We start from the raw sequence: 24,707 nt of genomic DNA, 5'->3' as shown, positions 1-24,707 counted from the left end.
TTTTTTAAAAATTACCTAGCAGACAGTGCCATGCAAAAAAGAAAAAGCACCAGAAGCAACTGAACCCTACATTGGTACCACTTTAGTTCTGGTGGCATATACAAAGGGTAAGTGTCAGCTGCAATGTCATTATGATTGTGTGAGCACAAAATACTCTCCAAATATACGTAAATAATTGCCCAAAATCTGAGTTTAATATTAACGAAGCTTTGTCTATTCGTGTGCCATGCACTCTCCCCGCAAAATCAGGTGCTTCAGAATGAAAGGTTCAGAAAAATATCGAGCAAGTTACTGCAATGCTGCGCGCAGCAGTACAGCGATACACGCGAGTATTGTAAATGGAAACAAAGTAGACGGCAAGGGTCCTTATGACCTCCGTCTCATGCATTTATTTCACATCTAGTTAATAGTACAGACATTTCTGCCATCTGTAGCCTGAGTTATTAGTAACGTCCTCGGCCGCCATGGGTTGTACTGAACTGTGAATGCGGCACGAGTCCCGAAGCCAAGCGCACGCAACGGTACGACAACGCTGGCCTTAGTAAAAAAAGTGCGAGTAAACTTCACATTTAAAAGACTGCGGCGGCACTACCCTGCAAGAGCGTGCATGCTGGTGAAGCAACACTTTGCCAATCGAGCGAAGCCTACTCCACGCAATAGCTAGCATCCTACTCGGCTATCATAAGCTCCAAGCTTTTGTGATTGCAGATGTCAAACGTAACCTTTTGTACTTACCGATAGCGCTTGCTCAGATTGTCCATTTTCAGCCGAAGCTGCTTCATATTGTACGGCGTCACTCCATGCGGCAGCCCGGCGTTAACTTCTTCCAGAATTTTTGCGTATCTGCGCGCATTCCTCGTATTCGAGCGCAGCGCCCCAAGGTGGTCCTCCCAAACGCGTATAAGCGCTCTTGTTGTCCCGTTTGACCAGTTGCTGCGCCTTTGGCTCATTGGCATTTCGATAGACGCAGGGGTACACGCAACAGCCATGGCGTCCGCCATCTTGCCTGTTTCACGGTTTGCGAGAGTAAACGGAGGTTGCTAAGCTCGCTTTGCGATAACCATGGTTAGGGGACTAACTACGGTTTCCTCTGCCGTATAGCTAGCGGTAACTGCGGTCAGCCGTAACCGTAGTTAGATTAATCTCGGTTAAGGCTGTCCGTGTGACAGGGGTATAAGAAGGCTTGCTGCTGGGCTAATTGGTTCATGTTATAGAGTAAAAATTAAGAAAGCGCGAACATGGACAAGTACAGGACTGAACTCCTCCGTTAGTACCTAGACGCAGTCCCCAGATTTCATTCTCCCACTTCACACAACCGCACAAGCGTCGGAAAACGGCGGCGAAGACAAGCGAGAGCTGCGCCGTTGACAAGTCGGGAATGCGCGGTCAGATGAGCGCTAGCACCATTCCGCGTTCTTTATAGGTCCATGGGAGGTTACATTCTTGAGCTAAGTAAGTGTTTCGTGACCACATCATCCGACGCCTGTAGGGCAGGCCGGTGCAAGGCGCGTCCACCTGTTTGCGACAGACAGACAACAGGCACAGAACTGCTTCGTTGCGCGCGAAAGATCTGCATCAGGCGCAGTTTTCCACTCTGACGTCAAATAAGGAGGCGAGGACTGCCGCATGCGATGTAATTGTTATTCCGTGACTCTACTGTGCGCTGAAAAGCAAAGTCGCTTGAGGACCCATTCCCAGTGCAACAAATGAGTGTAAAGTTCGCTTTCGTGATATGTTCCGGGAAAAGCGCGCGCAACCTGGAACGTGGGTGTGCGGTAGGGAGAGGGCGCCGATTCTCTGTGGCGGCGTCGTTCGCCAAGTTCGCCGCTATCGGCGGCGCGGCTCTTGCGGCCGCGTCACCCGACTGCGTTATCGCGGGCACGTGACAGCAGAGAAACGGAATAAGTGCCCAGCTCTGTGTGAGGCGCCGGCATTCTCTATCCGCTGTTACTATGCCTGATCACGGACGGCGAGCTTTGCACCGAGTGTGCAACTCGGTCAGCGGCGTCAACTGGCGCCCGACGCGCTTCGTCGACGAGCTAGTGGTGGATCGTTACGCCTGCGGCGTGTGCCACGTGATTCCGAGCACGACGGTTGTACTGCTCTGCGGTCACGCCCTGTGCGAGCAGTGCCAGCGAGGCTCCGTCATTCAAGATGGCGGAAGCGTCTGCCCCCTTGACGGTGAGCCGTTCTGCGAGGACAGCTGCCAGAAGCTGCAGCTCCCAGAAAAAAAGAAGCAGAACCTGAAGGTAAGTATCGAACATGTGTCTCAATCTAACAGCGAGGAAAGTCGTGGCGTTAGGTTGAAAATATCCTTGCCTTCTCATTCTTCCTCTCCCTCTGATATGAGGCTTTTCGTTGGCGTTGTATTTAAGAGAGCTGTAAGTGGGTGCCGCTTCAACCCGACAGAAGTTTTAAAAAATCCGCGCAGAAGCTCCTCCGGTAGTTGCCTACATATGCGTGAGAATTGTGCCACCTCCTCATCTCCACGCATCCCGGTGTTGTTCTCTGTGTTATGGAACTTGATCCGATCAGTATAAACCCTTATCAGCCCTCATCGGTGGTTCGCTTATGTTCGATAGCGAACGTCATTAGGCGGGTTTAATTAAGATATTTTATTACGGCACTCGAACCCTCTACAATTCTTGTTAATTAACTTGACGTTCATTAGTAAGGTAAATAGGATTGACTTAAGGCATTCACACCCTCGACCTTTGGCATTAGGGTGAATTAGGGTTAATTTAGAGAAGCTGTTGCGAAACCACCACGACATTTGCTGAGCGGGGTATCCAATATTCTTCTTTGTGCCGTCGGCGCGTCTTTGTGCGTTGCCGCCTTCCATGGTTCCTCTTGTTGGTTGTACTCCTGAACGTCTTGCTGTAGTTACCCGATGTGCGCAGAGTTGTTGAGTTGTTTCTGGCGTTTTCTGTATTCACACTGTTACTCTGCATTTCAGCGTTTCTGTTCTTGATTAAGCGGCTTTGGTCATCTTGGCACCATTTGGGTAAATGCGACAGCGCCGTGGCGATATGAAGTATCAAGTGCTGCGGCCCGACACTTGCTCATGTCCATGTAGCCCGGTGTCATTATCAACCTTATTGAACATGATCTGACTCTTATTACATTATACAGTGCTTCACTTACGGTTCGGATGCTTGTTTAGAGATTGTATGCTGTTCCGTGTGTTGTATGGTTGATTTAAAGGAACATGCCTGCTTACGGGGGTATGAGCCATTGCGTTCGTCTTACGTGACGTACAGGTTCCTCGTTGGGTACGCATGAAAATGCTTCCACATTTAAAAGATCACGTAGAACCGAGCATCAACTAAGTATCGGTAATATATGAAGCAGAAATGCACCTTTGTTTAGCTTAGTTTTCGTATTTTTCAGTTCCTTTTCTCTGTAACGTATCAATTTGGCCTCGGCGCTGCTGTTGCGGGTCGCATGAAGTCAATTTCGAAACTATGTATAGCAACGCTTAATGGCGTTTGACGGTGACCATTTTTGTACACGCGTGTGGCTACCCCTCACTTTGCAGTGCTCGGAACCACTGTTGAGCGCTGCGGAGTCTACCAAGCTGTTATCGTTGTTAGCGATAGAAACAGTTGTAGTTTCGTTTGTTTGTTGAGTAGTCAAGCAATATATCGCTCAATATTGTGCGCAGTAAGTCCTGCACTGCTTCGTGCTATATCGACTGCAGAAAACATTTGCAGATGCTCGCGTCCAATATATCTCTTGAGAAGAAGCCAGGCTTATTCAAAGACAGATCTATCAATTGCTAGTCGTCTTCGGTTGTTTGTTGAAGCGGCGCTCGTAGATAGTGAAGTGGAGAGACGACTCTTGCCTCCCTCCTTTGCCTTACCCCTCCTTCCGTTATTACTGCCTTGTTTCATTTTAATTATTTCACCTTCCGTGCTAGTTTGTGGATAATCTGCACAGCGGGGCGTCTGCCAATCACTTCCGTCAACCAATCATAGTGACTGGTGGTGAAACACTGCTCTCCACGCGCAGCTTTCTTCTACGATATGGTCTCGGAGAACAGCGAGTGAGTGAAAGCTTGTGAGGGAGCCGGCGAACGCGCTTCAAGCTCCCGTGCGCGAGCGAGGAACGCGGCCAGGATGCGTGCCCTCTTCTGTGGCTCGGGACGCACGGGGGGGTCAGGCGAAAGAGGAGGGGCGTTCGTTTGCGGCTGCCAGGGTGTCTCGGTGTCCTCTTTGGCTGCTGCTCCGTAAAGAGTGGAGACATTGCGGCGTCCACTACGGTGTTGGCCACGCGAATCGCAGACGCCGTAGGGGCGCGTTGCCGGCGTTCCTGTGTCTTGAGAGCGAGCTGCGACGTGGCCAAAGTGCTCCCCTGCGCTGGCCTCATCTTCAAAGCGATCTGCAATGTTTACAGAGTGCGCGTAGTGCCGGTAGCTTTGTATTCACTGTGCTTTCGACGTTTCGTTCGCTTTGAAGCGACAGATGCACAGAGGTCAATTGGCTCGCGGTTGCTGCCGTGATTCCTAACTCCAGCGTTTTCACCGACACTTTCCGCTGTGATCCAGCGAGATGTGTTTCTGTCTACCTGTGTGTGCGTGACAGCGCGCTGGTTAATTTAGCCAAATACGTTGACGGGCGAGTTGGTTTACATCCATGATAGAATAGGTAAGCGCGACTGAACAAGGACGTCGAAAGAAGCAGAAACGCAAACACAGCGCTGTCTCTGTGGGTCTGTTTCCTTTTTTTCTATGTCCTCGTTGCCTGACGCTTACAAATGCTGTCATTGTTAATGTCCTTAGTAAGCAAATCTTTACGGTTTATACGGTCTGTAAAATTAATATCCTTACTTACTACGCCTCTCTAATTTGCTATAGGAATCGGTGCTTCACCTTTCGGACGGCACTGAATTTTTTACCCCTATCACCATCTGTCCTTTTCCCGATTTGATCTCAATCTATCGCATTTAAAACCTCTATCACAATAGTCTACAGTTAGCTACGCATTGTAATCACCGGCAATATAAATTTCTTCCCAGCATTTGTTTTTCTTTTCAGCAATACTCTAAACGTCTCGTACTTATTTCCACTGTTGAAGAGTTAATCCTTCCATATTTCTGAATCCCAATGCTTCTGGAAGGTGCACACTCCACAGGGGTCTCGCTGGGTGTATGATGGCGTTCCATTACGATTTAGCGAGCCGTTTACGTTATTTTTTAAATTTTTTCTGTGGCGCATATTTCCTCCGGTATGTTTTTGAAATGAGGAAGCCAGCTCAGGCCTCAAATTGCAAGGCACTGCCCTTTGGTTTATCCTACAGATTTAACTCGTGAGTTTTTTATTGCCGTTCGGTAAATATCCGTAGTCTTTTATTCGTTTGCATCCTTTGCATCCCATTTAGTACAGAATGACATTCATGAAATATCGCGCTGGCACCATGACGCTTTCCAAATTTCTAGCACCACCTCGTGTTCTAGCCCCAAAGTGCAGCAACGACGCTGGCAGCGACAGCTTCTGACGCATTCTTTAACTACAAGGTGTTAGACACGTCTTCGTGTTCCAGGGATGTTCTTGTCAAGGGCGTTCGAATTTCTGCGAGGCACGGCCAGTTTTCTGTATCGCATCTTCTCGCAAAGTATTAGCTTACTATAGCGAGGGTCGCCGGCGGCCTCGGTGGACATCAAAGCGACTATCGGCCGCAACAGTTATCGCTGTACAAAAAAAAAAAAAAGTGAATGTTTCTGTCCCATGTCGCGCGGCCGAATTAGTCGCAACCGTACGTAGAAAAGCAGTGTTGCCATTTACCCAGATATTTCACTACATATAGCGTATTTGTGGCTTACTATAGCTGCAAATAATTGTTACTTTTTGCGAATAACTGTCATTGACTGAATTTCGTATCTCTAGTGGTTGTAGAAACTCTCACTCACCAACCACTGATGTAGGTGTTGAAAAGCGAACATTAAAACTGAGAATTGAAGAAAAAGCGGTAAGGTTAATTTTCAGCAAAACTGCAGCTACTAAACACCCCATCGCATTATTGAAAGTCAACAGGATTGGGCTGTTAGAATTCGAAAGGAGGAAGTATGGATTCGAGCTCATTTTGCACTTACTTGACGAAAAGCTGGCCTCATATGTCTGTTTATACGAATCTCTCGTTACAACCTGACATAATAAGCACCGTAACCCTGATTCGTTTATGCCAATTTTTCCAAGACGGGATATATGTTAGTTTTTTTTCGCGAACGATAGCGGAATCGAATTAACCGAAGTGTTGCCTCATCACCAGTGGCAAAGTTGTATTCATTTTTACTTATTGCAGTTATGCAATTTTTGTTGATACCCATGCGGTATCCCATGCGGTATCAACATACCCATGCGGTATCAACATCCCTTAGGAACGTGACAAGACTGCGCGCGCCCTCCCCGCTTTCCTCCCTTGTGAGCGCGAGAAGACTGCGTGCGCCCTCCGCGCTTTCCTCCCTTGCGAGAGCGAGAAGACTGCGCACGCCCTCCCCGCTTTCCTCCCTTGCGAACGTGAGAAGACTGCACGCGCCCTCTCCGCTTTCCTCCTTTGCGAGCGCGAGAAGACTGCGCGCGCCCTCCCCGCTTTCCTGCATTGCGAGCGCGAGAGAACTGCGTGCGCCCTCCCCGCTTTCCTCCCTTACGAGCGTGAGAATACCAGGGCCAGTTTTCGCTCGCTCCTAAGCACGCGGCGCGTGGCCGCGATGTTATCGCACCAGGACTTGATAAAGCGCGTGACGGTGACGCCGACGGTGGAAATTCGCCTGGAGTGTCCATATATTTCGTATCACAATAACAATCAAACACAGGCGCATATATATGTAAAGCAAGAATATTCCTGTATATTTAGGTACCACGGTTGTCCTGGCTATAATGCAAAAGGCAGCTAACTGTACCAGGTATAACGGTTCGGCTTTATACAATAGATGGCTAAGTTGTCATTAATAAAACTGCCCAAAGTATCTTATCAACCACTTTTAGAGCCTGTTTGAAAACAAGTTCCTCAAGAACGCATGGGTACTCTGTGATTAGTTTCCCACACACGCCGAATAAATGGTTTCCGAAAAGATCAGAAATCGTTGGGGAGCGCAAGCTTTTGTATTGGACTTGTGTGCCATATACATATTAAATAGGCTTTTTGCAAGAAAAACAACGCTGGCTTTAACGCAAAATATAATACTGTGACGTGACTACACTATTAAAAACACTAAATGACGCAATGCAAGAAAAAATAATAAATTGTCATGTAGACTTTCGCCGCAACGTTACAGTGATTGTAGGGCCGTTACCCTTACATGCACGGCTTAAAACTATCACTTTTCATCGATCATAGGCCCCGAGTCATATGCCCACGATTAGTCGCATGTCCTTCCGGTAATTCGACGATTATCCTAAACTTGCTTGCGATACGAAGCACTTCTTATCCTTAATTTCGCTCACAATGTATGTGAGACACCCGAGCATAATTGCCAAAACAGCATACCAGAGAAGGGAGTTTAACATCAGTTTGCCCTTTATGTTTTCCATTTTCTTTTCCATTCAAGGCTTACTGCTGGAATGAAGCCCAAGGCTGCAATTTCGTCGGTCCCCTGGCGGCCCTTTTGCGACACTTCGAAGCAGAGTGCGCCTTCCACTCGTTCCCGTGTCAAAGGTGTGGGGAGAACGTCCCGAATGCTCAGCTAGCAGCCCACTACATCGGCCGGTGCAGCAACGGTTCCTCGCCTGGTGGCGCCACCATCGTTACCGATGACGTAGCTGCGGCTCGGCAAGACGTCGAGCAGCCACGGGCGAACACCTACGAAGATGACATCTCGACGCTTCAGAGTAAGGTGAACGAGCTTACGCAAGCTGCCAGAATCCAAGGCGCTCCTCCGCTGGAGGAGTTGAACGCCGCGCTGGCGGGAAGCCTCCAGTCCCTGAATGCCAATGTTGCGCTGGCCGCCGAGAAATTATCCGAGACAATTGGCGATGTCTCGCAGGCGCATCAGCGCACGCTGTCTCGGAACGCAGAGGAAAGCTCATCGGCAAGAGAAAGTGAGCTGACCCGCAGAGAAAGGCGTGCTGATGCAGAGACGGCATGGCGGGAGGAAACGAGAGACATCCTTCGAAATTTGGAAATATGTGCCAGAGAATCAGTGTCCTGTCTTCAGTGCATGTATCGAACGCTAAGAAAAGGAGACAAGCTTTTTCCGACAGTTCAGGTGTTTCCAGTGCCACCGAGAATCGAAGACTCGACTGCAAGAATAGGCGACTCATGCCCGCCAAGCTGCAGAGAAGAAAAAGAAGCAGTTTATCTTGTGTTCATATCGAACCCCGAAGAAACTCGCAACTTTCCCTTGCCTTATGCAGAGGCTAGCTTCCATCGACGAGGCGCGTGGTGCAGAGTTCTTTTTGGGAGAACAAATCAGATCCATTTGCCATTTTTATTTCCACCGGGTTTTCCACATTTCCGACGGGAACTCGAATTTCATTGGCGTAGTGAGCAGACAACTATGGACAATATACCGCAGGTCGTTAGGGTGTCAATATTACACAAGGGCAGTTACTTTGCTTTACCGCTGGTGGAAGAATGTGATTCGCTACGACAGATTGCGTACTCCCACGAGGAATGGCGCACGTATGTAGTTGAAAACCAACTGATATTCGAAATTGTGGTACGTGACTGACAATAGCGCGTGACTCGTTTTCTCACTCGTAAATGTTTTACAGCTTTGTCTATCCCGGGACTCCCAGCCAGCAAGCACCAATTTCGTGTTGCATGCTGAAGGTGCTTACACTCATTTTTGAGTGTAAAAGCCCTGGGTCATCTCTTTATTCTTGTACAGAAATACGAAGAGCAAACTTCGCAAATGTGGTGGGAGGGTGAGGGTAGGTTCTGTAAGCGTCCACTCAGTGGACTGTTCATTTCGGCGGCTGCTGATTGGGTGGAGCTGTATTAGTGCGCAGGAGAGTGACTGCGGGCGTCCTCCTCGTTCTTGCTCCTACCCCATCCTAGCCAATCACCACTTGAGCAGCATACGAAATGGACATGTCCACTAAGTGGACATTTATTGAATAGCCCCCCAGATGTTTAGTAAGTACCGGGCTCCACATCTACATCTGCTACATGTACATGTTTATCGTTCGAATGGCATAGGTAAGACGCGAATTAAGTAAGCTCGTAATACGCTGCAAGGCCGGCTGTTGCAGATTGTGTTCTTGAATGACATTTGTGGCACTTATTAACCTTACAAACTGGACAAGTTGGTATCAACTCATTGTAAAGAATGATGCAAACATAATGTAACTTCAGGAAACCTACTGCGGTGTGGTAGGGGAACTTGGCCAATAAATTTCTGTGAATAGTGGGCACGTGTCGTGTGACTGTAATATTTATTGACGACACATCTATGTCCTTTTCTGTTTTTCAGAAAGCCACTCGATTCTAATCTTGGACTCATTTATATCTAGTGCACGTAGAACTAGCTGCGAGAATCAAAACGTCTGTGATCGTTGGCAGAAAGCAATCGACAAGCCTTGCTTTTCTATTACTCTGGAAAGGATAGGTAGAAATGACAAAAGAAGGTTTCAAAGCGAAGCATGAATAGCGTGAACTATATGAAAGCCGAGTGGGAGTCGCCGACTTCACACGTTGGAGCGTTTGAGTCGCACGGCATTCAGTCAATTGAGTCACACGGTAGCTAGTAGAAAGATATGAGGTTTTGCTTAACGTCACCGAAGAGTTCGCGCTATAGGTACATCAGTGCACAAATGTACGACACAATCATGAGCTCCGAATCGCTCTAATATGTGCACACCAAGGTTGCGAAAAACTTCGTGCATTTTTCGTATGAAATAGCCCGCTAAATTTAGCGCATAGTCTATATATATCGTTTCCATGGAGCCTGGAGCATTCGATGTAAGCATGTTTTTCTTATGTCACTGCCTATGAGCGCCTCGCTACATTTTCGGATCCGTGAAGTCAAGAGGAGCACGCGGATACCCGACTTTTATGGGTGGGTGGACTTTTGTGACATTTCTTGCCGTTTGTCTTTCGACTACGCCGCGACTGTGTGTTGACCCTAACCGTGTTAGGCTTCGCACGGCGAGGAATCGCTCGCCCGCCTCTTCTCGTTGGAGGCTCTTCCACGGACATTGTGATGGAGTATGAAGTGGAAGGGTAGCCTTTAGGCCCCGAGGACTTCACTAAAGACGCCGGGTGGCAGCTAGTTGCCGCCAGACGTTCTTCAATGAGAAACGCAGCCAACGCCAGTGCCAAATTTTTATTGATTATTTCTATTTAAACAACTGCTTACCTACAATCACACTAATTATTCAAGCAATGCATCAACTAAGTTATAAGAAATGTTATGAGTCTCATTCATCCAACGGTTTTCTTTTATCCACAGAGCGCCACAAATGCATGGTACTCATTTTATCATATTTTGGGTGAATGCTGCGAACCTGATGGCACCAGTTTCCCCCCCCCCCCCCCAAAAAAAAAAAAAGATTTTCTGTGGCTGCAGGTTGCATAAATTGGAAATCTGGCTCCCCAGGGTTTTAGAGATTTTAGTGTGGAGTTGGACATCTCTATTGACAACCGCCACCTTTTTCAATGCCAAAATCATTGCGTATTTCAATGTTCCCTCACTTCAAATAAACTATTAGGCTTGGATAGCTCTTGTGAGGCATGTTCAGAGCTTCAACTTCGTACCGACGATTACGAGGAAGAGTTTAAATCTCTGCTGGCCTCACTAGCTTGAATGTGGTTCACTGAAGTTGCTTTTCTACTGGCACCTCTGTGGTTTCCTATATTCACAGTGCCAGAAATAATGTGTCATATGTGACCTCCATTGCAAGAAATGTCAAGCTTCGAATAGACAGTTTCTGTGAGAATGTCTATCCGCAACTTAGGATGATGAGCAAAACGAGAACAAGGTGAAAGCAGGAGCCAACGTTTCGACAAGTGGGCTTGTCTTCTTCAAGGCGACGTATACTTTCCTCGCCACAGTATATATCAGTGGGGAACTTATAAAGGGGAGAGGGTGTAAGGCCGGTGGACGCGGCAACGAGCGTAGGTGTGTCAGCGTGTCGAATTGAGAATAAAGGAGCGCTGTGCACAACGCCAGTGACCTGGCCGAATGTCAAGCACGTGTCAACGCCGGCATGTCAACGGCGTATGAGATGCCAGCTGGGAAAAAAAGGAAGGAAAGAAATGAAAAAAAGAAAAATATATAAGAAAGCAAATAAGTGTTGTTGTCTATAGCTTGAAATTTAGCATAACGAATAGATTATAAAGCTCCCTTTGAAACGTTTATGCCTATTGGTTGCAATCATTGTCTTGAACTTATGGATAAGGTATGATTCTCTGTATCTTCTTTCTCATTCAGAACGAAAATTTGTCTGTAAGATGTAGAGCTTAAGTTCATCAAAGTTATGACCTGGTTGGTTGAAATTCTCGGCGACGGCTTTGGGAAGCTTTTCAGCTGTGTCCGCGCGATGTCCGTTTAATCTGACGTTGATTGATTGTCCTGTTTCGCCAATATATTGTCTCTTAAAGAAGGAACATTCAAGCATATGAATCACATCCGAACTTGTACAAGTGAAACTAGATTTTGCTTCGTGTGTATAACTATTTGCGATGCTTTTAATTTTAATGTCACTTTGAAGGTGCCTACAAGTTTTGCACCTAGGGTGACAACGTGCTTTTATTACGGGGGAATGCTGTTGGCTGACTTTTGCGCGCACCAACATGCCTTTAAGGTTCCTGTTGCGGCGATAGGCAACCCTAGGTACATCCGGGAACGCTTTCCTCAGATGCTCGTTTCTTGATCATATTGGGTGGTATTTTCGTAGGATATTGTTTATGTTTGGGAGTGCATTGGAATATTTTGTTATAAAAGCCGGCGGTCTGTCAGATTCTGGTGTGGCCTGTTTCTTCGCCAATTCAGACTGTCCCTCCAATTTTGACGCGGCATCATAGCTCTATCGAGAGCAACTTTGGCATAGTTCCTTTCCCCAAGTTTTAAATGACCTTAAAAGAACGCTAGCAGAAAGGAACTATCCCCAAGTTGCTCTCGATAGAGCTTATGATGCCGCGTCAAAATTGGGGAGAGTCGAATTTGGCGAAGAAACAGGCCACACTAGAATCTGACAGACCGCCGGCCTTTATAACCAAATATTCTAATGCACTCCCAAACATTACCAACATCCTACGAAAATACCACCCAATATGATCAAGAAACGAGCGTCTGAGGAAAGCGTTCCCGGATGTACCTAGGATTACCTATCGCTGCAACAGGAACTGTAAAGACGTGTTCGTGCGCGCAAAAGTCAGCCAACCGCATTCCCCCCGTAATAAAAGCATGCTGTCGCCCCAGGTGCAAAACCTGTAGGCATCTTCAAAGTGACATTAAAATTCAACGCACCGCAAATAGTTATACAGTCGCCGGCCGTTTATTCGGAGGTCACAGGGAATGCGGAAATGTCTGAATAAACAGGTGTCCGGAAAAGCAGATTAAGAAAAAAAATGAAATCTTTTATTTGCACGCACTTATTCGGGCTCGGCAGTAGGCTTGACGAAATCGTGAACGCGCCGTTGCATGCTATTCCTTTTACGTGCATTCAGTAAAGCCTGAATCTTTGAGAGGGTCGTACGGTCACTATAGACGGCTGAAAGCACGGTCACTGCTTGTGCACGGTCCGCATACGACGGCACTGTAGCACATGGTGCGTCGTCTTCCGACTCTGAGTCATCGTCCGGAGGTGCAGCAGAAACCTGACGAATGATCTCGCCGTCATCGAGTTCTGCGCATGTCAGTACAGCAGCGTGAGCATCTGTGAAACTGCCAAATGAGACGGTGTCCGGAACCACTGCACAGGTCTCGGCAGAACACTTTCGGCGTCAGTAGGGTGCACATCGGAAGGCGACAAATCCTAGGCTCCCGGCACCCGCTTGCCGGCATTCCCCAGCGCATTCTGCGCGGGCAATGTCGGGTGCCATTAGAAGACACTTGACGCTATGTTTCCGTATGTGACGTTGCATCACCGCAACCATGACACTGCACACAAAGCAAACATCACCACGCCGTCACGCTGATGCCAGTCGCACAAACGAAAAACGTGGCCTACTCGCAGCGTCGTGCGCGAAGAAACAAACAAATCAGCTCCTGGATTGTATTGGCATGGCTTACTAAGCTGAAACCGGAACTGCAGTAGCCACGAACGAGGCAGAAACGTTGATGATGAGTGGGGATTTGCAGTAGCGCCAGTTCGTGGGGCAGCAAGGCGGCTCCGTTCAAAACAAAGATGGCGTTCAGCAAGTCGAACCATGCACCGGTCAGAGTCGGTGCATGGTGCTTTCGATCGAGCTGGCTCAAGGGGTGTCCGAAAAATCAGACGAGAGGTTGCAAGGTGTCCGAACTTTCGTCAGTTGTTATACATTATGGTCTATAGGGAGAATGGCGGTGCAGCGAAGCAGACCGAATAATCGAGCATGTCTGATATTTTGGAGTCCGAAAAATCCGCCAGCGACTGCACACACGAAGTCAAATCTAGCTTCCTTGTACAAGTTCGAATATGATTTATATGCTTGAATGTTCCTTCTGTAAGAAACAATATATCGGTGAAACAGGACAATCAATCAACGTCAGATTAAACGGACATCGCGCGGATGCAGCCTAAAAAGCTTCCCAAAGCCATCGCCGAGCATTTCAACCAACCAGGTCATAACTTTGATGCACTTAAACTCTACATCTTACAGACAAATTTTCGTTCTGAACGAGAAAGAAAATACATAGAATCACACCTTATCCATAAGTTCAAGACATTGTAACCAATAGGCATAAACGTTTCAAAGCGAGCTTTAGAATCTATTCGCTATGCTAAATTTCAAGCTATAGACAACAATACTTAGTTTTTTAACTTAGATTTTTTCATTTTGTTTTTCTTCATTTTTTTCCTTCCTTTTTTTTCCAGCTGGCGTGTCAGACGCCGCTGACACGCAGTCTAATACGCGGGCATTGACACGTGCTTGACATTCGGCCGGGTCACTGGCCTTGTGCACAGAGCTCCTTTATTCTCAATTCGACACACACCTTCGCTCATTGCCGCACCCACCCGTCTTACACCCTCTCCCCTTTAGAAGAACCCCACCGATATATACTGTGGCGAGGAAAGCATACGTCGCCTTGAAGAACACAAGTCCACTTGTCGAAACGTTAGCTCCTGCTTTCACCTTCTTCTCGTTCAGCGCATCGTCTTGAATTTCCATCTCCCGCATTCCCCGTGTTTTATCTACAACTTAGAAACACTGACACAAACAGAAACTATCAAATGAACTGCTAATATTGAAATAATGAAAGCTACCCATAAAAAGGTAGCCATAAGATATGGAGACTAGTGGTGGTTTCCTGAAAAAAAAAAAAAAAGGTTGGCTTGGAAATAGTCAAGGCACGTCGGGATAAGACTGTGCTTATCTGAAAGTTTTCCGCACAGATGGGTGCGAACATTATAAATGTGTGAGTCAGTGCTTTGAAAAGTGCTACAGGTATGCAGGTGAGTATCAGGGAAAGGGACTCGATAAATATGGGCGAGTGCACACATAAAATATGGGTTAGCAAGAGCAAGTGTCTCACAATCTGTTCCTGAGAACTAAGCAATGATGTCCGAGAAATCTTACCAAGGTGGTCTGGCAGGAACACTGTGGGGCTGTCAAAGAACGCAGCAGCAGTGCTGCATCCTGAAGATAATGCACAAGCAATGTTATTGCAAATCAGTTCTGCAGAAATTCATGAACTAGAGGAAGCTTCATGAAAGTGAAAAAAATGTCATGCACCCAACAACGGCCTTCACATATTACTAGCCCATAAATAACTGCACATCCACTTATGTTAAATAGGCAGTGGGAGGCATGGCGTGGGGACGAGGGAAAGGAGAGCCAAATGGCTATCATGGACCAAGCCCAGCGAGCCGCTCGCGCCAGTGCAGCCCTGGACTAAGGGCCCAACCACGCTCGCCTAATTTTCTTTTTGAAAAATAACGTTTCTTTCCTTCGTTCCTTTCAACAGTAGCATGAAGCTTCAGAGGAAACTTGTAGCTTTGTGCTGCTGTATGGTGGAGGACAATTTTTTTGCTTTCAACAATAACACTGAACAACAGTCACACACGAGGATGGCAAACAAGAAAAAACTGGCCCTGTCCATGAAGTATTATCCTACTCAAAGGCTGCAAAGCTCTTGACCCATTGACACCAGATAGCCTGTCACTAGGTTCTGCAATGAGAACACACCGACAAGTTGTTGTATATTACTTTCATGCATTACAAAGTAAACCTATCAATGCAGCAACTTGCAATGACATGACTGATTAACTTCCTTTGGACTTTGAACAAGTAACCCACTCGAGAGCAAACTTTCTCATTGCCTTGAACAGCATTCACAACGTTCTTCCCCTGCCTTGTCCCATAATGGAGCCAAGAGCCCATGATATGTTAATGTTACAAGCTCCACCACATTTTTCTTCCCTTTCTTCTGCATGGAATATTTCCAAGTTTGCTTAGGTGCATTTCACAGAAAACTCGTGGTGTTCTGCCAACTAGTGCACTGCGGACAAAGCCATGGTAAGCCAGAGCTGTGCTGACTGCTCACTGGGTGTAGTGAAAACTTTTGCTTGAATTCTCACTTGTTTTAGGCGCATGCCTATGTACTATCTTCTAGACATGCTCATCACGTGTACATATTTGTTCACAATGTCTAAACCTGGAGCCCCTTGTGAGCCATTTACTGACAAGAAAATGTGCTTCTCAGTAAATAGGTACTCCTGACCCGAGTTGGCAGGCCACTGCATCCCGGAATGCCTGATGCAAGCACATAGCATCTAAGGTCATGTTGATGCATTCAACATGACCTACTTCCAATGGGTTGATTCATGGGTTTCAACATCTCAAAGCAGCACTGCATCCATAAGAGATGCCATAGTGGAGTACTCTGGAACTAATTTGGCCACATGAGCTCTTTAATGTGCACCTTAATCTAACTACATAAGTGTGCTTGCCTTTCACCCCCTTCAAAATGAAGCTGCCATGGACAGGAATCGAACTATCAACCACATGCAGCACAATGCCAAAGCCAATAAGGCACCAATTTACGGGCCTGAAGTACCTTATTATCCAGTAAAAAAAATAATAGCGCAAACCAGGACAACCACAACATGAGAGGGACACACACAGAAGTGCTACTAACAACTACTTTAATACTCCCGCCACAATGCACATATATACACCATGGCCACACATACGCATATGTAAACAAAATGAACACATCATTTACGCCAGGCAGTTAATAGATATGTGAGCTTAAAAACTGGCACTCTGAAACTTAAAGAGATAAGGATGTGTCACTGACACATTCATCTGCTTTTTTCTTTATGTTATAAGCTTCCAGTACTAATCGCGCTTGCTCGCTTTCGCTTGGCCCCAGAATCAAGGTCTCATCAAAGCGCGGTGCAGAATTGCGGCAAGTATTCAAATAAGACGCAAGATGTGCCCCTCTGCCAGCATTACTGTTTGCTTTTCTGGCATGTTCCCCGAGTCACTCATTGATGCATCGCCCGGTCTTGCCGATGTACGTCTTTCCACATGATAAAGGTAGGGCCTAAACAACTCCGATTGCATAGGGAACGTATGATATCCCATGCCTAATTTGGCAGCCTCGCCTGTTAACACTGCATGTGCAGGCACAGTTTCGCGAACTTATTCGGAGCAGAAAAATCTAGAGGGACACTGTGCCTACCTGCAACCTCTTAACTTTGTGGGAAACCTTATGTATATAAGGCACGACCACAGGTCTGAATGCTTCACGTTCTGTCGTCTAACTCGTAGTCGGCTTTCTGATTTTCAACTTCTGTAACAGACTTTAGGCTATAGCTGTCAAAAGCGTCATGGGGAAGCCTGCTACCGAAAGCCGGCGAACCTGATTATGAAAACTTGCCTGCATTTTATTGCTACACGATTTATTGAGAGCTGATTCCATGCATTGGGATGCTATGCCTCTTTTGACAATCCTTGAATGCTCCGACTTGAAAGACAAAAGTTCCTTTTGTGCCCGAGGAAGGTAAACCCAACAAACATGACGTTCACAGAACTATAGGATAAGATCAAGGAACTGCAAATGATTACCGTGGCGTAGTTCGTGGGTAAATCTTAGTAGTTGACTACATCGATTAAGAACACTTAGAACCTCAATAACAGTATCCAGGTAGGAAGAGTCACTCACTAAAAACACTAAAAACTCGTCGACGTATCTAAAAACCTTTAAAACTTTTCCCTCTTTAATTGTGCACCACGCTTTCATGCGACCTTGATTCTGGGGTGAAGCAAAAGCGAGCAAGCGATATTAGCACTAAAGCTTATCACATAAAGAAAAAAGCAGATCACTGTGTCAGTGACACATCCTTATCTCTTTACGCTGTAGAGTGTGTTTTTAAGCTCACATGTCTGTTAACTGCCTGGCATAAATGATGTGTTCATTTTTATTACGTTTGTGCGTGTGTGGCCATGGTGCATAGAGGGTGTTCCACATAACTTGAGCCAAGAATTTAAAAATGAAAGGTGCGTCGAAGCTAACTGAAATGAATGCATACTATTCACAATAACCTATAGTAACTCAGACAATTTTTTGTTTCCCCATAATTCACTTGGTCATTGCCTCGCCCACCTGCCTTAACCCTTCTTCCCTTTAGAAGAACCCTACCTATATATGCTGTGCCGAGGCCACGGAGCAAGAAATATTTAGGAGTGGAAACTCCGCTGTTTGCGGCGACCAGTAAAGGTCACAAGCCCGCGGATATGTTTTCATGCTGGCGGCACCTGGCGGCATGGGAAGAAATTACCGCCGTTTCGGTTGCCAGGGCAACCGGTTGAGCGTGTTGCTCCCGTTCGGCCGCGCGCGCCTGACTTCTACCACGGAGTGGCCGGAGCTGCCGAGCCGCCTGCCGGGCGCTGCTTTTTTTTTTTTTTTCGCTGCGGCTTCTACGACGCGCCGCATGGTGCCGCCACTGTATACGGTAGCGTCGGCGCATGCAACAATTGTGACTTTATCTGATCGCCCGCGCCCGCTCGCGCTGACGGGAGTTTCACCTCCTATATGTCTTACTCCGTGGCCGAGGCAAGCATATGTCGCCTTGAAAAAGACAAGTTCACTTGTCAAAATACTGCCACCCGCTTTTACCTTCTTCTCGTTTTGCTCATCTTGAATTTCCATATCCCACCTTCCCCGTGTTTTTCATGATTGGTCACTCTGATCGGTAAGCTTTCCGTCGCACTAAAAAAGGACCATGAAAATTGGTTGTCAGTCCCTTTAACAGGCCTTAAACGCTTTGTGATTTTTTAATTGGAGTTCACATGCTTTTATCAAGACTGGAAGCAAGTAAAATGGCTTTTGGTTTTTCTTGACTAACTTCTAGCATCACATAGCGCTTTTCAATTTCAAGATAGTAATAATAATTCAAAGCTAGCATTCAGATTGTTCCCAGAACATTAGAGTGGCAACTGCAAAATTAAAAAAATTGACGCAGGCCGGCAACATTTCACTCAAGCACTCTGTAAGCTATAAGCAAACAAAATGGCTATGCTCAAACGCAGAGTTATTGCAGCTTTGCTTCTACACTTCACAATCTCAACCATGCTTCTCTGTACACCAAATTGCACATTGCATTATATGTGCAATGAAAGTTGGCACGTCATGATGGTCCGGGCACGGCGGCTGCATTTCGATGGGGGCGAAATGCGAAAACACCCGTGTATTTAGATTTAGGTGCACGTTAAAGAACTCCAGGTGGTCAAAATTTCCGTAGTCCTCCACTACGGCGTGCCTCATAATCAGAAAGTGGTTTTGGCACGTAAAACCCCATAATTTAATTTTTTTTAACGTCATGATGGTCAAATGTATTCAATGCACAGACTCAATTGGCAGAAGTTGTGTGTTTTCATCGAGCAGACCAAGCAGCACGTGTCCCAGTGTGGTCCGATGCATAAGTGCCGAAAAAGGAGTGTTCGGTAATCATACCTTCCCTTTTGTCCTCTTCCCTTTCGCCTCATTGAGGTTCATTGTTTTTCTAGGCCTTTTGGTTATGAACAATTCCACTTCCTCCTATGTTTCTGCACTGCACCAGAAAGCAGCGACGTTTGAGCACAGAAATGAAATAGTATTGCATAATGCATACACAACACTGACAGTATAGATTCCAACTTTTCTCTTTTTGGTATCTTGCAGCAGAAATGTAACATTACAACAAAGCTTGCACTTAAGTCTTCCCTAGTCTTGTGAGGCCTGATATTCAACTATTGACAAGCATTGGAATTATATACAATGGCAAGATTTGTAGGTGATTCAATTTTTACCTGCTATAACTACCTAAGAAATGTTAACATAACTAGCATTGCGCATGTGTAATGCCAAGTTGTGCCAGTAATTGAAAGATGAGGGTAACGTTCCAAGGCAGATTTTTAACTTCCCGAAAGGCTAAATGCTTCTCTCCAAATTTGAAGGCTCACATTATAATTATACTTTTATGATTATCAACTTTTGTTCTTTCACAGGATTGCTCATCCAGTGGCTTCAAATTCGGTCCATTTGACATTTTAAACCCCAATGATCTCCAATTGTACGAACTTACACTTGCAGTGATCGCCAATTGCAAGCGATTGGGTCCCATTGAAAACTCCAATTGGCCTCAACGTTTTCTTTTATTTAGCCTTTTCCGCAACCCTATATAACTATCCACTGACACAGTACTGTTTGTGTAACAGCTTACTTGCCATGTGGAGTACCTTGGCTTTACAGTATCCACCGGAGACACTGTCGTCGTCGGTCCACCATGCTTCGTAAGATTTGGAGCCGTGAAAATCGGAAACGCTTGTCGGATTAAAGTCTTACCGGGTCGATAAACCTCAGTTGTCGAGTCGACCTCGTACTGCACGCACCAGCGTTTTGTCGGGGAAACCACACTAGAAGATCGTGACGAATATGCTTTGTAGAAGTTCGTGCAGAGAAAGAAAACAAATGCACACACAGCGTCGAGCTATGGATACGACTTCAGGGCAAGCGATAAAATCCGAACCATTACAATCGCGTTCCTAGTGGTCATTGATCCTATAAACGAAACTTCAAACACCAAAAAGCTCAGTATTTTAAAAGCAGTAATCATACACCACTGCAAGCCGTACACCACTTTATTTTTTTACAATTAGTCCACCGGATTTAGGCCGCACAGACAGAGTGTTGCAGTAAGGCAGAATGCTGGCCTATCTAGAATAAATGGAACACACTACAAAGCACTGCAAATTATGTAGTGTGTTGTTGTGCGAGTACGACCCTCGGTCTCCATCCACTCAACAAGATAAGACAAAAGCTTTGCACCACTGAAATAAATTAGAGCAAGTTGGTATGGATTCATGTCACTGAAATTGCAGGTGTGCAAACATAGGCATGAGTAACGAAAATGGCAAGATAGACGCGGGCGTTTAATTGCCTCATCCTTTTCATCCTTCTGGCCATTTGTAACCTTTTCGTGTTTGCATGTCTGTCCTACGTTGTCATAAAACTTTTTTCTTTCCTCCATGCAACTAGTCCGCCAGCACATCCTCATGAAATGAGGGATGCAGCTGACATTAAACAGCACCACTTCGTTCACTCGTGGCTAGCATCCCGGCCGTAAATGCGTCAGCATATCATCCAGAGTCTGGTGTTCAGCACCTCAGCGCAAGAGATTGCAGCTTGCGCGGTCATGCAGGAACATGACGTTTATAGCAAGAATATTGCAGTTGGGTGATTGAAGTGTATGGATATGCATATAAAGAAATGATGAAAAACAAGCGTGTGCCTATGACTTGTGTGAGAAAGGACAGCTGCGAACAAAATTGTCATGTGATGTTTTTTTTTTAATAATGCATATGGCATCCTAAGGTAATCGGTACTTAATTCACACGCGCGCTCGTGTGGAATGCAATGTTACGATAGAATGAGTTACGGTAACCTAAAAGACAGGAGCCATATCAGGATGTACATGAACAAAATTTGGCGATGTGTAGCGTGCACAGATAACGCAGAAACTATTAGTTACATTTGGTATCCATATGTGCATCATCAAGGATTTATCCCACCTTTTGTAGAATACCAGTAAAATGTTTTCACTACAACGAGCATATAAATGCCGTTTGTAGCAAACATATTTACATCAAGAATAAAGGCCACATTTCTTTAAAGGCTTTCGTTCATCTGCTGCATACGAGGGCGCTTGCATGTTCTTTCCTTCCTCCTCTTGAAGCGCTTGGGTTCAGTGAGAGCAAGGGGAATGTAAACATGACCGCAATAGAGATTAGCAAGAGGCAATTCGAAGACTGGTCGAAGAAAATTAGACAAACGACAAGCAACGGGGGTGCATAAAAACGAAGTTCTCAACAGGGATTCAGATAGTTTGGTACAAGGGCTTGGTGGCGCAGCGCATTACCCCGTTCCAAAAGGAACACTCATTGCTTTGATCCACTTATCCTTGCTCGACGTAGAAAACCTCGAAAACAATGACATCCATCTGCATGTCAAGCGAGAAATGACCCATCCCGCTGCGTGACTGACGCACGTTCGGCTGCAAGACCGAAATATAGTAGTGCATGAAGTGTCGCAAATAATGCGAAAACGTTACTGGCAGTATCTGCAGCCTGGATCGAGCAGCCAAGTCCCAAGGCAAACTCGGAAGTACGCGTCAAAAAGAACCACACTTGCCGACGCTACTACTAAGGTACGTATGTGTGCATTGGAAGCTTCAAATTTATAGAATTCATTGGAGTACAAACACCAAATTAAGAGCGGATAAAAAGCAGCAATAGCTATGCGATATATCACGAAAACAACACACCAAGAGCGCCGTCTTTACAGCCGGCATGACTATCGAAAAAATTACGTGTGGCCCACGTAACATTTTCAGTGCTGTGCCACTGCTGCGATCGATTATTTAAAGCCCGTTTATTGGCCTGTGAAGAACGCAAGAGCGCGGCACCGGCACCCGCAGCGGTAGGCAATGGCGTTGCATTGCTGAGCTCGAGGTTGGATCCCCGCAACGGCGGCCGCATTTCGACGTGAGCGGAACGCAGAAATGATCGTGTACCTAAGTTTAAGTGCACATTACTCCCCCACTACGGTGTGCCTCATAGTCAGATCTTAGGTTTTGTACGTAAAACTCCAGTGGTGGTGGTGGTGGTAACAACTTTATTAACAATCCGGCAAATTCGTGGCCTGGGCCTAGGCCGCCCCCGAGGAGGTCCGGAGATCCTGTCTCCTCGCCGCCTCACGGGCTTGCTGGATGGCCCATAGTTGATCTTCGAGGTTTGAGCTGCGCAACGCGGCCGTCCATCGCGCCGCAGCTTCATCTGGGGAAACTGCATTTTCTTCGCATATAACGTCACCTTCCCAGAGAATGTGTCTAAGAGTTGCGTGAGCCCTGCTGCATAGCTTGCAGTTATCATCTGAGTAGACGTCCGGATATATCCTCCTGAGATGGACGGGGTTGGGGAAGGTCTTTGTTTGTAGCTGCCGCCAGTCTACCGCTTGGGCCCTGTCGAGTTTGGGGTTAGGGGGCGGATAAACCCGCCTTGAGTTTTGATAAAATTTTGTAATATCACAGTATCTGGTCATTCTGTCCCTCTCTGTCCATGCCTCCGTTGGATTTCCAACCCCAAGAGAGGTTCCTTCGCGGGCGCGGAACGTGAGACCTCGCGCTACGCGGTGGACCTCCTCGTTGAGGTTGGGTACGGGGGCGTCGGGGGACGTGTGAGCTGGGAACCATATAATGTGTCGTTCCTCCGTCTCCTCGGAGGTGACATAGTTCGCGTTGGCTTTGAGTATAGCCTCAGCCTTCGGCGAAATTCTGCCTTGTGCATAGTTTCTGACCGCCGTCTGCGAGTCACTGATTACGTATCTACAACTGGGGTTAACTCCAGGATTTATTTTGTTTAACGTTGCCGGAACGCGCTGAGCCGGTACGCTGAAGGTGCAGAAGGTATTCACCATTAACCGCGGAATATTATGGAGCTGAAGACTTATGACATTCCTTTGAATATGCAGATAATTGCTGCCCGTTTCCGTAATCAAATATAAATAAGAATTTGAAAAATCGGACGCAGCCGACTTCGCATGTTATTCATGGTGCTATACATAAAGTTTACCTTGCACAATTTAGTTACTGTGTGTCAACATTCCTCAAAGCTTCATTGCAAGCAGCATTTCCAGATAGAACACTTCAGTTTCAAGTGAGGTCAGTATGATAATATCCCGTTTTTCATTTACTCCGTGTTGTTTCAGAACACGCCAGCCAGCCTGCACCGCCCTCCCATGGATGCCACTTGCGGCATTTGCTCTCGAGACCACAGTGATGATTCAAGGCAAAACAGCTCTAGCCTTGCCGGAATGTGTGCTGGTGCGAATACGGGTGCAACTGCCAGTTCTTAAGAAGAGGAAACTAGCCAAGCTACAAGTGAAACAGATGTTCTTTGTGATGACGGTGCAACAAGCTTCAGTGGCAGTGAACTCAATTTTGCTTTTGAGTTGAGCTCCGAAAGGATCCTGTTCAAGAAACAGATGAAATGGGCAGCAATGATGAAGAGAGTGCACAGATGCATGATGCTGAAGGAAGTGGGAGTGAAGCTGCAGGAGATGATTTCGTTAAGTATTTTGGAAAACTCGGACAGGAAACCCAACCTTATCAGTCAACAACAAAAGCATAAGCTTTCCTGCTTGTGCTTAATACATTGTCACTGCAGGACTGAAATGGGCACAAGTTCGAGGGCTTCTAACTTTGATAAATGCCTTGTTTGGGGAGAAAGTTGTGCCATGCACTACCTACTCCCCGAGAAAGCTGTGGAAGAGCAAGAACCAAGCGTTAAGGGTGCACTTATATTGTCAAGCCTTCCATAAATACCTCGGACTACCTTGCAATGCCAAAAGCAAGCCCAGTGTCCCCTGTGATTCATGTGGTGCAGAAAAGTGGCTTCAAGAGTCAATAAGTTCTGGAAGTTTCTTTTTGATATTTAACTTGAAACGGCAGTTGCTTGAACTCTTAAAACAAGTTGGCAGGCCTCTCCACACTAACTTACAGAAGCTGTCATCAGGGCCCCTAGTGCCAGGTGCTTTTTCTGGCATCACCGATGGAAGTTTGTACCATAGTGTATGAAAGCAGGTAAACATGACATGGAGTGATATCACATTGACCTTCAACAGTGATGGGGCACCTCTGTTCGATTCCAGCAAGAGCACAATTTGGCCAGTTCAATAATGATAAATGAGCCGCCAGTTTTGATGTAGTGGCAAAATGTGCTCATCTCAGGGCTATAAATCTCAAGGACTCACCCACCGATGCACCTCTTCATGATGCAGTTTGTTTAAGAAGTCACAAATGTTGGAACTCTAGTATGGTCTCTTGCTTAGGCGGTATGAACATGCTGCATCAGCATGTCCGCGTTGGTGCATAACCGCTGTTGTGACCATACACTATAATTGACAAAAGTGTAATTTTAGTGCGCACGTGAGTTGCAAGCAAGGCGCTTTAGCTAGCGTGGGAATGATTGCTTATGTGGATTTGTATAACATTCTCTATTTTCCTTTGCACATTATCGTCACTTTGTATTTTATATAATTTATTGCATTTTTACAAGTACTATTAAATACATAGGAGAGTT

At 46.3% G+C, this 24,707-nt stretch overlaps 1 protein-coding gene across 3 annotated transcripts; it reads left to right on the top strand.

The window, feature by feature from the left end:
- The first annotated feature begins 1,902 nt into the window (after positions 1-1,902).
- Positions 1,903-24,707, top strand: LOC129380205 (uncharacterized). Of its 3 annotated transcripts, none has more exons than XM_055069056.2 (2): positions 1,903-2,249; positions 23,335-24,707. In XM_055069056.2, the coding sequence occupies exons 1-2, from the start codon at positions 1,953-1,955 to the stop codon at positions 23,479-23,481; spliced, it is 444 nt and encodes a 147-aa protein (XP_054925031.2). In that variant the 5' UTR covers positions 1,903-1,952; the 3' UTR covers positions 23,482-24,707. The 3 variants fall into 3 exon arrangements, 2 of the variants coding, with proteins under 2 accessions (XP_054925031.2, XP_072140722.1); XM_072284621.1 differs by lacking the exon at positions 23,335-24,707 and adding an exon at positions 7,546-9,348 and having other exon boundaries at positions 1,913-2,249; XR_011890313.1 differs by lacking the exon at positions 1,903-2,249 and adding an exon at positions 11,773-21,775.

Source organism: Dermacentor andersoni, chromosome 9 (assembly GCF_023375885.2).
Source record: "Dermacentor andersoni chromosome 9, qqDerAnde1_hic_scaffold, whole genome shotgun sequence".
Taxonomy (NCBI): Eukaryota; Metazoa; Arthropoda; class Arachnida; order Ixodida; family Ixodidae; genus Dermacentor; species Dermacentor andersoni.
This window is presented reverse-complemented; position numbering and strand designations above follow the sequence as displayed.